The sequence below is a fragment of the Psilocybe cubensis genome, chromosome 12 (genome assembly GCF_017499595.1).
Source record: "Psilocybe cubensis strain MGC-MH-2018 chromosome 12, whole genome shotgun sequence".
Classification (NCBI taxonomy): Eukaryota; Fungi; Basidiomycota; class Agaricomycetes; order Agaricales; family Agrocybaceae; genus Psilocybe; species Psilocybe cubensis.
Window position 1 is genome coordinate 1,196,265 of NC_063010.1, and position 12,505 is coordinate 1,208,769.

Consider the following 12,505-nt stretch of genomic DNA (forward strand, 5'->3'; position numbering starts at 1 on the left):
GAAGGTTTGTTGAACTTAGAGTAAAAAAAAGTTTGACATGAAGTCGCGTCTTTGTGAACTCGGCCCGCCGGCAGCTTCACCTACAATGAGCACGTGACGTGGACACGTTAATGAGGTCACGATTGGCTGGCCATTGCAACCCTAATCTCAACTCTGACCTTGTTTCTCGCCACGAACGTTAGCGAAACCCCCGCTGCTGCCTCAAAAGTGCGGTATATCGTACCTGCATTTTGACAGTGACCTAAAAAGACGCATATCATACGCGATTCACATTCCTCAGTGCCTGAACAAGACGAGTTTTCGACGTGGAACACACCGCATAGGATTCGATACAGACGACTTTGCCGCTGTCTTGCTATATTTCTATAATCAGTCATGAGTAATATCATTCAGGAGTATTTGGAGGGAAAGATTGTGAGTTGTTTGTTTCGTTGGTGTGAAATGACAATGTAATTGACCAATACTTATTTTACAACCTAGGATTTCGCGGGGCAGAATTTGGTTGACCTGATTAGCAAGGCGACGTTAGCTGGGTCTGGTGTGAGTATCTTTCTCCGCCTCTGTGCTGAAATTAGGCTGCGAGATGGATAGACATCTTGAGTGCAAACTATTCGGTAGCGTGTGCTCATTGCTTTTCTAGGTCCTGGCGTTCGTTGTGGGGTTCGTACTACAGGATATCCGTATAACGTTCGCTATCATGGGGCTGGCGACTGTAACCCTTGCATTGGTATGTCAACAGACTCTCGTCTTTTGCCAATGATACATATTGATGAGCGGCGGTGTGATTCAGCTCGTTCTTCCTCCGTGGCCCATATTCAACCGCAATCCGGTGAAATGGTTGCCTGTCAAAAACACGAAAACAGAATGATTTGCTTTTATACATACGTTGTGTACTATACCTCCCCTGTCTATACCATTTGTTATGTGTTTAAGATGATGCGGCGGTGTGTGTTATTGTGTCGCTGGAGACTCGGACTCGAATGGGCTGCGGCGGTGAGCAGCCCGCCCGTATATTATTGATATGCCACAGTAGCCTGGGGTAGATGTTAATACAAGAATACCTCCTAGGCTGTAGGAAATACCCAGCTACACATAGAAGCGAAAATAGTTTGAAAGTAGGTCGAATAAGGGTCAATTGATGTTAAATAAGGCCGGTTCTGACAAATTAGGAGCGAGGCCGCCCGCTGGTCCCGAAGGAATCCCACAACGCTGAGCGGCGTTTTGGATCTTGTCAGTGACCTCGAGTGTCTTTGGAATCGTTGTTCCCATCTTTCTGCGCTCTACAACCCGTCTATCTCTCAAGAATCCGGTGCACGGGCCCACCGTAGTCCAGCTCCCACCTCAACAAAAAGAGATGTCCACCTACCCGACAGCACTCGCCCCGCAGCTGAACCAGGTCCCGGAGGACGCTGTTGCGGGTCAGCCAACCCCGTCGCAGGGAGGCATGATCGGAGGCCACGAGTTCGACATGGCCATAGGCCAGCCATCACACTACCAGCAGCCATCAACCCCACACGCCCCTTCCAGCAACAGTAACAGTAACAGCAACAGCAACAACGCCAGCTCGGTTGGCTCAGCACCACTTCCTCGAGGGGCCACACCCAACTCTCATCGTGCCAGACCCGTCTCGATGCCCCCGCAAGCCTACGCCCCATCGCAGCCCCCAGCTAGCAGCCGCGATGCAGACTCCCGGGACCGGTCACAGCCTGCGGGTGACGAAAACAGGGAAAGGAGAAGACACAGGGACGACCACAACAGCACGACCGGCAGGTCCAGTCGCTCCAACCGCATCCTCGGCGACTACACGCTCAGCAAAACCCTCGGCGCAGGAAGCATGGGCAAGGTCAAGCTCGCCACCCACAACATCACCGGAGAGAAGGTTCGTCTAATCTACGCTATCGCACTTTCTCAACTTTCTCAACTACTTGAATAGCTTGCCGTCAAAATTCTGCCCCGTGTCTACCCTAATCCACCACCCCAGACGAATGGGAACAACGACTCGGCCGCGCGCCAGGCCTCACGGGACGCATCCAAGGAAATTCGGACTCTTCGCGAAGCCGCACTCTCCATGCTTCTCTACCACCCCTATATCTGCGGCATGCGCGAGATGATCGTCCACCAGCACCACTATTACATGGTCTTCGAGTACGTCAACGGCGGCCAGATGCTCGACTACATCATCAGCCACGGCCGCCTGCGTGAGCGCGTCGCCCGCAAGTTCGCACGCCAGATCGGAAGCGCGCTCGAGTACTGCCATCTTAATAGCGTGGTCCATCGAGGTAACGTACTCTTCTTACTCCCGATATTAAAAAACTCTAATTCGCTATGTTTAGATTTGAAAATTGAGAACATTCTCATTTCCCAGACGGGCAACATAAAAATCATAGACTTTGGCCTGTCCAATCTGTTTGATCCCTTGGATCATCTATCCACATTCTGTGGATCTTTGTACTTTGCTGCCCCTGAGCTGCTCAATGCTCGGGTCTATACTGGCCCCGAGGTTGATGTCTGGAGCTTTGGTGTTGTCCTCTACGTTTTGGTGTGCGGTAAAGTACCTTTTGACGACCAGAGCATGCCAGCTCTCCATGCAAAGATCAAACGTGGTCTAGTAGAGTATCCGGTTTGGCTCAGCTCCGGTAATTTCAAGTTTGTAACCATTTTCCTTCATGGCTGATTACTATCTTTCTAGAGTGCAAACATCTTCTCTCGCGGATGTTAGTCACCAACCCCGCCAACCGTGCTTCTCTCGCTGAAGTTATGAGCCACCCATGGATGATCCGTGGCCACACGGGTCCTCCAGCGATCCATATGGTCCATCGCGAACCTCTACGCGCCGACGAACTCGATCGACAAGTGATCAAGGGCATGACGGGCTTCGAGTTCGGCACAGAAGACGAAATCGAACAGAAACTCATCCGCATCCTCGAGTCTGAAAACTACATTCGGGCGGTGCAGCATTGGGAACGCAAACGGAGTATGGGTAATTTGAATGGTAATGGCAACAGCACCTCCCGCTGGGGCGAGTCCGTGTCCAATTCAAGTCTCGCAATCTCCTTCGACAGCAACAGCGGCAAGAACGACGCATCCGCTTCAAGTAGCAGCAAAAAGTCCCGCCGGTTCTCGGGCTTCGATTACTATAGACGCAAGCTGTTCTCACCAGCGTCGTCACCACCAGGGAGTCCTCAGAGTCATTCACCACCCCATTCACAGCATCATCTCGCTCATCCTTCATTTGCAGATTCGAACCGGGAGCCGATGGACCCGACGAAGGGATTCCACCCTCTGATATCGATGTACTACCTCGCACGCGAAAAGCTAGAGCGCGATCGTGTATATGGCCCCGGCCAGTTCGCGAGCTCACAGTTGTCGATCTCAGGCGATGCGGCCAACCAGGCTGCCCTCAACATGACGACACCCGTGGACGAAACCTCGATGCGCCAGCAACAGTACCTCGCCACGACTCAGCCACACTTCACCGCGCCCGCAGTGGCGAAGAAGGACCCACTCCCATCCGCCAAGTCCAAGGCGGACTACAGCATGCCGTTGCCCCGACTTCCCGCACCCGAGACGTCGCATTACTCTGGCATGTCGTACGACAATACAGCAGCGCCATCGCCAACCTCGCCAGCGTTTGCGCAGCCGCGTGCAAGGGATCCAGGGCTTCCGCCACCATCGCCTTCTGTGCAGCAAAGGCAGCATATTGAGATCGAGCAACAGCAGCAGGGCGTTGCACCGAAACAAAACTTCCCGCGTCCCCCGGCACCGACTAAGCATAATAGAAGTCACAGTCTTAGCCAGAGGCCGACGAATCTGGGGCGTGCTTGGGGTGGCATGTTTGGAGGAGGGGGCTCGGTCACGGAGAGTGTGAGCGCGGACGAACAGGGTGTTAGTCGGTTGCCTGCACTCCCGCAAACGGCTGGCCCGGAGATAACTTCGTTCGCGGAGAGGCAAGAGGAGGGTGCGGAGAAACACCATGACCATGGGTCGGCGTTTTCATCTGGTGCAACGCTCGTACGCAAGTTTGGGAGTATGCTGGTGGGTGGTGGGCGGAGCGATGATGGGAAGAGGCATGGGACTGTGTCAGGGAAAAGGGGTACAATTCTCAGCGGCGCGTCGACGTCTCCTAGGCCGTCTTCTGGTGATGTCAAGTCTGCTGAAGATGAAAAAACAACACAGCCAATTGGCGAGGGTGCAGAAGGTACGGTCACGACACCCTCGGCGACACGGACTCTCTCCGCGAGCGTCAGCCAGCCAATTGGGAATGTGCATCGGCGTGCAGCGACTATTCTCGATCCTCAAGGGCGCACGACGCGGCACGAGAGGCGGAGCAGCACCGGTGCCGCGCTGGTCAACAGTGCATCCGGGGGCACGATTGGGCGCCACCGCCGTCCATCGACGGGCTATGGTAGTTCACGACCGATTACCGAGAGACTGTTTTCGAAAAATGAGGCGGAAAAGGATATGGCGGAAAAGAGAGAGGAGGAGGAAGCGCAGGACGGAGGACAGCGTACTGGTGAAAACTTGGGTGAGGAGGGTATGGAAGAAACATTTAGGGAGGAGGATGAGAGGCATACGAATGAAAAAGATTTCAAGCCCGTTTTCCTCAAGGGATTGTTTAGGTACGTCTATGTTGAAGTGTCACTATCGTGGTTTCTTTTTTATTCATGGTTATCTACTAAACAGTGTGGCTACCACGTCTACAAAACCGCCTACTGCTATTAAGGCAGATATACGTCGCGTTCTTGATAGGATGCAGGTCCAGTATCGGGAAACAAAGGGAGGATTTGAGTGTATACACTTGCCCTCTATTGACCTTTCCTCGGTCGAGACATCGACCATTCGTGGTAACTCGCACCACCAGCAGGCGTCATCGACTACATCAGGCGACACATCCCCATCGACGCCGAGTAATAACCGGCCATCGATCGCCAGAAAGGTTTCTAAGCTCTCGTTTGGGATGAAGCGTGACAAGGGCAAGGACCGCGAACAGACGGAGAGTAAAGACCAGGAGAAGTCGGAAAAGGAGAAGGAGACGTCGACGACGGGACGGCCGTCGGGTGCGACGCTGATGACAACACCAAGCAGTGGGTCTTCGTCGTTCTTCAATGTGTCGTCGAACCACACAGTTGTCGCAGCCTCAGGTGATATCCAGACGAATGGGGTTTCGACGCCTAATCCTGGTGCAGATTCGGGTGTTACTCCCCCGCCGAGGTCGCACTCGCCCGCGATTTCGAGTAAGGATAAGGGCAAGGTGCTTCCCCCTATCCCACACGACTTTGCGCCGAGGCCTGCGTCGCCACAGCGCAGTCCAAGCCCTATGCCAACTGGAGAAATCGACCGCGAGTTGTTTGAGAGTATGGGTAATAATAGCTTGAGCGTCCGCTTTGAGATCAATATTGTAAAGGTAATGTCTCTGTGCGCCTTTAACCTTTTTTTGCTTGACTTATTAATAATCTTTAGGTGCCTTGGCTACCATTACATGGGATCCAATTCCGACGTGCGGGTGGAGATGGTTGGCAGTATCAAATGCTGGCTAGGCGGGTCCTAACTGAACTGAAGCTATAACCTCTCTCTTATCCTCATCGATCGGCCAACGTTCCGACAATGAGTCAAAACTCACGCTTTTCTCTATCCCGCCTCACTCCTTTGCTCTGGAATCTTATTGCGCTCTGCTTGCTGCACAAATCCCACATGAATCATATACCTACCTACCTACCTACACCTACCTACGTCTAACACCCACCGCTCTCGTTTTAATGTCTTTCTTGGTTTTTTATTTCTTCGGCGACGTCCCTTTATAGGTTTTGTTATATCAAACAAATCTTCGTCTTATACTCTTTTTCTCTTTCTTGTTGTCCTTTTTTTCTTTATCGATAGGCTTTCTATTATGTTTCTGTTTTCTATTTCTCTTTAGGTTTCTTCTTTCTTTTTTATTTATCTGGTACACACTCACGAAATCGCATCCGCGTCCCCTCTCTCTCTTTAGCAGGTCTTTCAATAATGCATGTCTTTCGGAAATTCACTTCACGATATATTAATGAGAATTTTTGCTATTTTTTTTCATCCCTACTGGGTGGATATGCATATACCATTCAAAGACGCACGATCAATACACGCGATGGTTTGAACTTATCTACTATCCTTTTTGTTCAGCGGTGAGACTTTGGGTTGCTTCAAGCGAAAAGAAAGCTTCGAGGCAGACTTCAATTGTGCCATGTGACCGGAGGTAAATCCGGGTATAGCGGACCGTATATACCCGGTCAATAACGCGAAGGCTTCGCGACGATTCACACCTTGATTCTTCTCATCTTCAACAGTTTTCATTTTCACCTTCTCGCTGGCAGCAATATACCGCAAATTCTGGCATAAAGGATAGAAGCACTTTTTCAGCGGAAATGAAGCAGGTGTGTGGGTATGGCATAGTTAATCAATGCAAAGCGCGTCTTGACTTGTTGATGGTTCGAAAAGGAGGTGAAAAATAGATTAACTGGCATTTACTGTGAAGATGTGGCTTCTACGTCACAGTGGGATAGGAGCGCCAGCACAAGAGCGAAGTCTGGAGCTGGATGTGTATAAATACTCGTCCAATGCCTTGTCTGGTTTATAACGCTTCTTTCGATCTTCGCTTGCTGGTATTCGACTCTCAGAAACATGTCAGGCGATCGTCCTCCGTATTTTGGACTCACGGGCGCAACTCTCAATGTATGGGTCACTGTAGCGTGCACAACGGCTATGACACTATTCGGTGAGCTGGAAAATGACGCATATATCAACTTGATATTCGGCTGAGTACAATCTATTTTTTATTCAGGTTATGATCAGGGCGTGTTCGGTGGAATCATTGTCACGGACGACTTTTTGAAGACTATGGGTAATCCAAGTCCAACTCTTCAAGGGACCATTGTGTCATTGTATGATATCGGATGGTATGTGTTTGATGATTGTCCGATTGTACGGGTAGGTTTTGATATGGATCATCAACAGTTTTTTTGGCGCTGTATCTACCTTTGGATTTGGCGAGAGGTTAGGTCGGAAAAAGACGTTCTTGATTGGGGTGACGATCATGTCTATCGGGGCGATCCTTCAAACGTGTTCATTCACAGTGACTCAAATGATTGTTGCGCGTTTGGTGACTGGTGAGTTTTTATCCTTTTTGAGATATCAATCAAACAGTCTGACCCTGCACATAAAGGTGTTGGCAATGGGTATGTTATCTTCGCGACATTTCTTGGCGAGGAGCCCATATCTAATCCATTCTATCTTTCTTAGGATAAACACTGCCACTGCCCCTGTATGGCAGAGCGAAACCTCGAAACCCAGCTGGAGAGGCAAATTGGTCGTTTTTGAAATGATGTGCGTATCACATTCCCCTGTGCACATAATTAATCATTGATGTGATAGATAAATGCAGAATGAATATCGCTGGCTTTTCGTTGAGCAATTGGATGACGTACGGTTTCAGTTTCACTCAAGGAAGCATTGCTTGGAGGTTTCCTATCGCCTTTCAGCTAGTGTTTTCAATCATTTTAATTTCGACTATTCCATGGCTGCCCGAAAGTCCACGCTGGCTTCTGGCACATGGATACCACGAAGAGGGCGTTAATGTTTTGGTAGCCCTGGAAGGATCACATGCGACACCTAAAGATGAGCTGATCATTAATCAAACTGAAAATATTTTGGAAGCCGTACGCATCGAACAAGAAACCGCACCAAGTTGGCGGGATATTCTAAAAGGAAGAACCGGTAACACTGGAATGATCCAAAGGCTAATCCTTGGAGGAGGTGCGGTAAATCAATTAAGAGTAACTCCAAGAAGCTTACGATGACTTCCGTTGAACAGGGACACAATGGATGCAACAGCTGGTTGGCATCAATGTTACGAGCTATTAGTCCGTGTCGTTTTCGTACTTCGCTTAAACTTTATTGACTTCAGTCGGACGATTAGTCTCCCTCTTGTCCTGCAGAATTCCGTAGGATTGTCAAACAACTTATCTCGACTACTCGCGGCCTGCAACTCTGTTTCATACCTGTTTTTCTCTTTTGCTGGGCTGCTTTTGATTGAAAGGGCTGGCCGAAGGAAACTAATGATGTGGGGTGCGGCAGGTCAATGCGTGTGCTACATCTTCATATCGGCACTACTCTCTCAAGCGAATAATCCCGCCAACGGCGCCAAATTTGGAGCAGGAGCGACAGCGTTCTTCTTTCTCTATTATGTATTTTTTGGGATATGTTGGCAGGCACGACATGACGTTTTTTCATTTACGATATCCACTCATGTTTTTTTGCAACACGCAGGGAGTGCCATGGTTATACCCGACGGAAATTAATAGCTCGGCTATGAGAACGAAGGGAGCAGCAGTTGGTACTGCATCTAACTGGTACTATTGGTCAATGTATCACTCCATCTAAACCATTATGCCTGACGTCGAAAATGCAGGATTTCCAATTACATCGTAGTGCAGATTACACCGTCTGGGATTGCTAATATAGGCTGGCGTTTCTATCTCATTTGGGTGGTGTTCAACGCTATTTTTGTGCCGGTACGTTGCCTCCGTTATCTACTTGATTCGATGTTTAGGAACCCACTGTACTTCTAGCTTGTCTGGCTCGTGTATCCAGAGACATCCAACCGTCAGCTCGAAGACATCGACAGGTTGTACCGAGACAATAAGTCGATGATCTTTGTATTCAGGAACAAAGAGGCCACTCAAGTCGAACGCCCTCAGCGATTTATAGACGCTGACCAGGCACGAATTAGTATGCTCGCGAGGTCAAAAGAGAAGGACCAGGGCACCCCTGAAGAAAGCATCCAGAACTGACTGCAATTACACAATGCAATGTGTATTTTGTGTTAGTGCAAATGCACATGCCTCGGCTTTTAGGTTTAGTTTTTGTTTCCGACTCCTGTCAGTTTCGATTGCCGAAAGATAGAGTCCTCGTTGGCTCGCGCTCCATTTTTCCAACCGGCATGAGAAAAAGCAAGTGGAGGTGGGACGTAGGAGAAATGATGTGAGAGAGAAAAGCGTATGGAAGATTGGTGTATACAATATTAGTCGTCCATCTTAATGCCACCCACTGCAAGTCAATGTAACTAAGTGTATGAAAGTGCATCATTCCTGTGGATTCTATTGTATTCATACATGTTTGACAAGTTGGATGAAATTCGGGAGCGCGGAAATTCATGTGGCTGTGCACTCATGAGCCCTAAAAGAGTAGAATTTCGGCGGCGTAAAGAAAGCAATTTGTTCTGTCTCCTTCGTCGTCTCTCTCGTCCACATCCTTCAAGACTTTTCAGGGTTTAGCGCCTTCAGCACTCCACTTACTCTGTTCTGACCCTGCATATACGCCGCCCATATCCCCAGTGCGTTCAGGGCATATCCGGTTGCACGCTCACTGCCACTGATCCCCATCCCACCGCCGCACACCAGATACCCCGTGCTCGCACCGTTCTTAGTTCCTTTAGCTGTCTTTCACTCTTGTCTTCAAACCACTATCAGCAGCAAAACAGTCTGCTTTCCCACTGCCCATTCACATCGATTTGCAGCTCTCTTTGACCTCGGCAACACATGGATCGGTGAGTCATGGGTCCCATGGTTTCCGATTTTTTTTCACTTGTTCTGATTACATATCGCCTGTTTCTTCAAGATACCAGAAAATAGAGAAAGTTGGTATGTGATCGTGCTCTTTTGCTCGGACGCTTCACCGCCTATCCGATTTCGCAATCTCTAGGCGAAGGTTAGTTGACGCCTGTGTCGTCTCACTTTTGTTTCGCATAAAACATGCTGCTAACACATTGCATATAGGTACATATGGGGTTGTCTACAAGGCTAAAGACACCAGCAATGGATCTGTTGTCGCACTGAAGAAGATTAGGCTCGAGGCGGAAGACGAAGGGGTGCCTAGTACCGCCATCAGGGAAATTAGTTTGCTGAAGGAGTTGAAGGACGAAAATATCGTTAGGTATGTTTCTCTTTCCAGAGCTTGTTTGAAAGCGAAAAAAGTTTTTCTATCTCGTGCCGACTTCGCTTCCCAGGCTGCTCGACATCGTGCATGCGGATCAAAAGCTCTATCTCGTCTTCGAATTCCTAGACGTCGACCTCAAGCGCTACATTGAAACTGGAAACCAAAATCGTACGCCCATCTCTTTACAGATCGTCAAGGTACGTTCTTTTCCCATTTATTTACACCTCTTCCCTGTCCCGTTCCTCGCTCGATCCCACATGGAAACGCGTCACGGTAACGCGTCGGACGCGAAAATCCCGTGTCACCCGTCTATTGATAACTTTGTGGGCGGGATATTGTGTTCGTCTGCTCTGGCGCAATCATCTCCATTCTCCTCCCTTTTCATGCAACATCATATCACATTCCCATTTAGCCGAGAGTAATGTTCTAATGACATATGTGTCACGTGACTTAAATTAGTTGTGATACGTCACGCGTTCATGACGCGACTTTTTCAAACTACGCGTTCATTCTGCTAACCTTTGATTTTCTCCCCGTTTTATATAGAAATTTACTCATCAATTGAACTCTGGTCTATTATACTGTCACTCGCATCGCATTCTACATCGCGATCTCAAACCGCAAAACTTGCTCATCGACGCTCGCGACAACCTTAAGCTTGCTGATTTTGGTCTAGCTCGCGCCTTCGGCATTCCGATGAGAACATACACCCACGAGGTATTAATTTTTCTGAAAAACTTATTAGCCAACTTCTAGTGAATTCATTGTCATGTGTCAGGTCGTCACTTTGTGGTACCGAGCACCCGAGGTTCTTCTTGGGTCTCGTCATTATTCTACTGCCATCGATATGTGGTCTGTGGGATGCATCTTCGCTGAAATGGCAATGCAAGGATCTCCGCTGTTCCCTGGTGACTCGGAGATTGATCAGATTTTCAAAATTTTCCGGTATGTGTGTGCCCATCCATCATTCTTAGCCCCCTGTCGCGGAGATTATCACGGACACTTTTAACCTTTTTGTCTTTCTAATTATAGAATCCTTGGAACTCCCAACGAGGATGTTTGGCCAGGAGTTAGTCAATTACCCGATTACAAGGCTACTTTCCCTCAGTGGTCACGACAAGACCTGGCGCGAATCGTGCCAACACTTGACGAACATGGGTTAGACATTTTAAAGGTACACATGATGCCTCTATGGCCGCTTTGGGTTACTTATTTTATGTCATTCTTTCTCTAGCGTACGCTAACCTATGATTCTGCGAAACGCATTTCTGGTATGTGGATTCCTTGCGAATCTGACAATGCTTTTACAGTGCTTAACTTACATACACTGCGCAGCAAAACGGGCCCTCGTGCATCCCTATTTTGCGGATTACAAACCCATGCCAGCATGATCAATGGCGTTTCCCCTCACGTACAGGCTCTTATTTCTCGCTGCCAATATCTGTACTCGCGCGCAGTCATCCAATCCTCCGTCACATGTCCTTTTCCTTTGCCGATTCACCGACCGTCTAAACCATTCACTTCACTTCACGATTCATCACAACGTCAGTATTCCCATGCATTTTTTTCACACTCTTTACACATTTCATTCTCTTCCAACAAGTTCAATAATTTCAGTACTCCTCCATTCACAAACAAAAATATAACAATCCATTGCATTCCGCTTTCGTTGGACGTTTTCCACCCTTTCTCTAAGTATGTTTGTCACTATGAACGCTGTTGTTTTTCTTTTGTCAGTTGCAATCTCAGACTTTTGTGGGGTTTCATTTTCCCTTCGTACTGTAATGGGCCAATATTTGTTTTCATTTTCGGTTGGCATCGAAGCAACCCCCAGCATCTTTACCCTTGATATTTTTAATTTGGGCGTTCACATTCTCATCCTCTGAATCTTTCGGGTATGGAGGTCTCTTTTTTTGGGCGCCCCTCAAGTAGAATTTTGTATTGCCCCACATGTTTTGTTTCCGCGATAACATCAGTTTGTACAGGTGGAATGACGCGCGCAGAGATCAAAGATGTCAATGACGTTTCCCGTTGACGATCTTGACTCGGTGCTTACCTTGAGGCCTGCCTCGAGTTCTGGGCTCCTGTGGGCTCTTTGGCTGGTGGTTATTAGGTACATTCAATTGCTATGAGTCACTCTCTCGAGTAGACATATTTATGTAGACACGTGTAGATTTACGACTATCTAACTTACTTTCAGATGACTCGACTGAATTTTCGCTATAAATAGTTTGCCAAGGTTTTTTTTGCGACCGAAGTAACTGGGAAATACTACTATAGTGATTCCTCTTTGAGTGAACTTTTAATTTGCGCCATCAGAAAGTTGATCGAAAACCTGTATACGCCTTACTGGACGCCATCTGCGTTTTATCTTTAAGTCGTAAATGCACCGCTGGGACGGATGGTACACGTAAACAGCTGGCGCTTATCTCAACAGTTAGCCATCTTGAAGGCTGTATACGTAGGCGTTTCCTATTCCTATGACGTTTCGAGTACCAAAGAGTATGATTCTGCTCATTTGTTTATGCAAGGTTTATACTTT

At 48.4% G+C, this 12,505-nt stretch overlaps 3 protein-coding genes across 3 annotated transcripts; all 3 read left to right on the plus strand.

The window, feature by feature from the left end:
* Positions 1 to 375: 375 nt before the first annotated feature.
* Positions 376 to 5,565, plus strand: JR316_0012371 (Protein kinase kin1; the record flags this gene model as incomplete). The annotated part of the gene is made up of 9 exons (XM_047897996.1): positions 376 to 414; positions 481 to 540; positions 641 to 727; positions 1,304 to 1,879; positions 1,934 to 2,279; positions 2,334 to 2,636; positions 2,690 to 4,619; positions 4,684 to 5,404; positions 5,461 to 5,565. 9 exons carry the CDS (start codon positions 376 to 378, stop codon positions 5,563 to 5,565), a joined length of 4,167 nt encoding a protein of 1,388 aa, XP_047742885.1.
* Positions 5,566 to 6,651: 1,086 nt separating this feature from the next.
* On the plus strand, positions 6,652 to 8,819 carry JR316_0012372 (MFS-type transporter oryC; the record flags this gene model as incomplete). The annotated part of the gene is made up of 11 exons (XM_047897997.1): positions 6,652 to 6,745; positions 6,812 to 6,926; positions 6,985 to 7,136; positions 7,193 to 7,205; positions 7,270 to 7,353; positions 7,412 to 7,782; positions 7,841 to 7,889; positions 7,946 to 8,249; positions 8,296 to 8,378; positions 8,438 to 8,540; positions 8,598 to 8,819. 11 exons carry the CDS (start codon positions 6,652 to 6,654, stop codon positions 8,817 to 8,819), a joined length of 1,590 nt encoding a protein of 529 aa, XP_047742886.1.
* Positions 8,820 to 9,566: 747 nt separating this feature from the next.
* On the plus strand, positions 9,567 to 11,354 carry JR316_0012373 (Cyclin-dependent kinase catalytic subunit; the record flags this gene model as incomplete). The annotated part of the gene is made up of 9 exons (XM_047897998.1): positions 9,567 to 9,574; positions 9,646 to 9,668; positions 9,804 to 9,960; positions 10,034 to 10,160; positions 10,510 to 10,680; positions 10,742 to 10,908; positions 10,996 to 11,137; positions 11,198 to 11,234; positions 11,299 to 11,354. 9 exons carry the CDS (start codon positions 9,567 to 9,569, stop codon positions 11,352 to 11,354), a joined length of 888 nt encoding a protein of 295 aa, XP_047742887.1.
* Between the last annotated feature and the right edge of the window lie 1,151 nt (positions 11,355 to 12,505).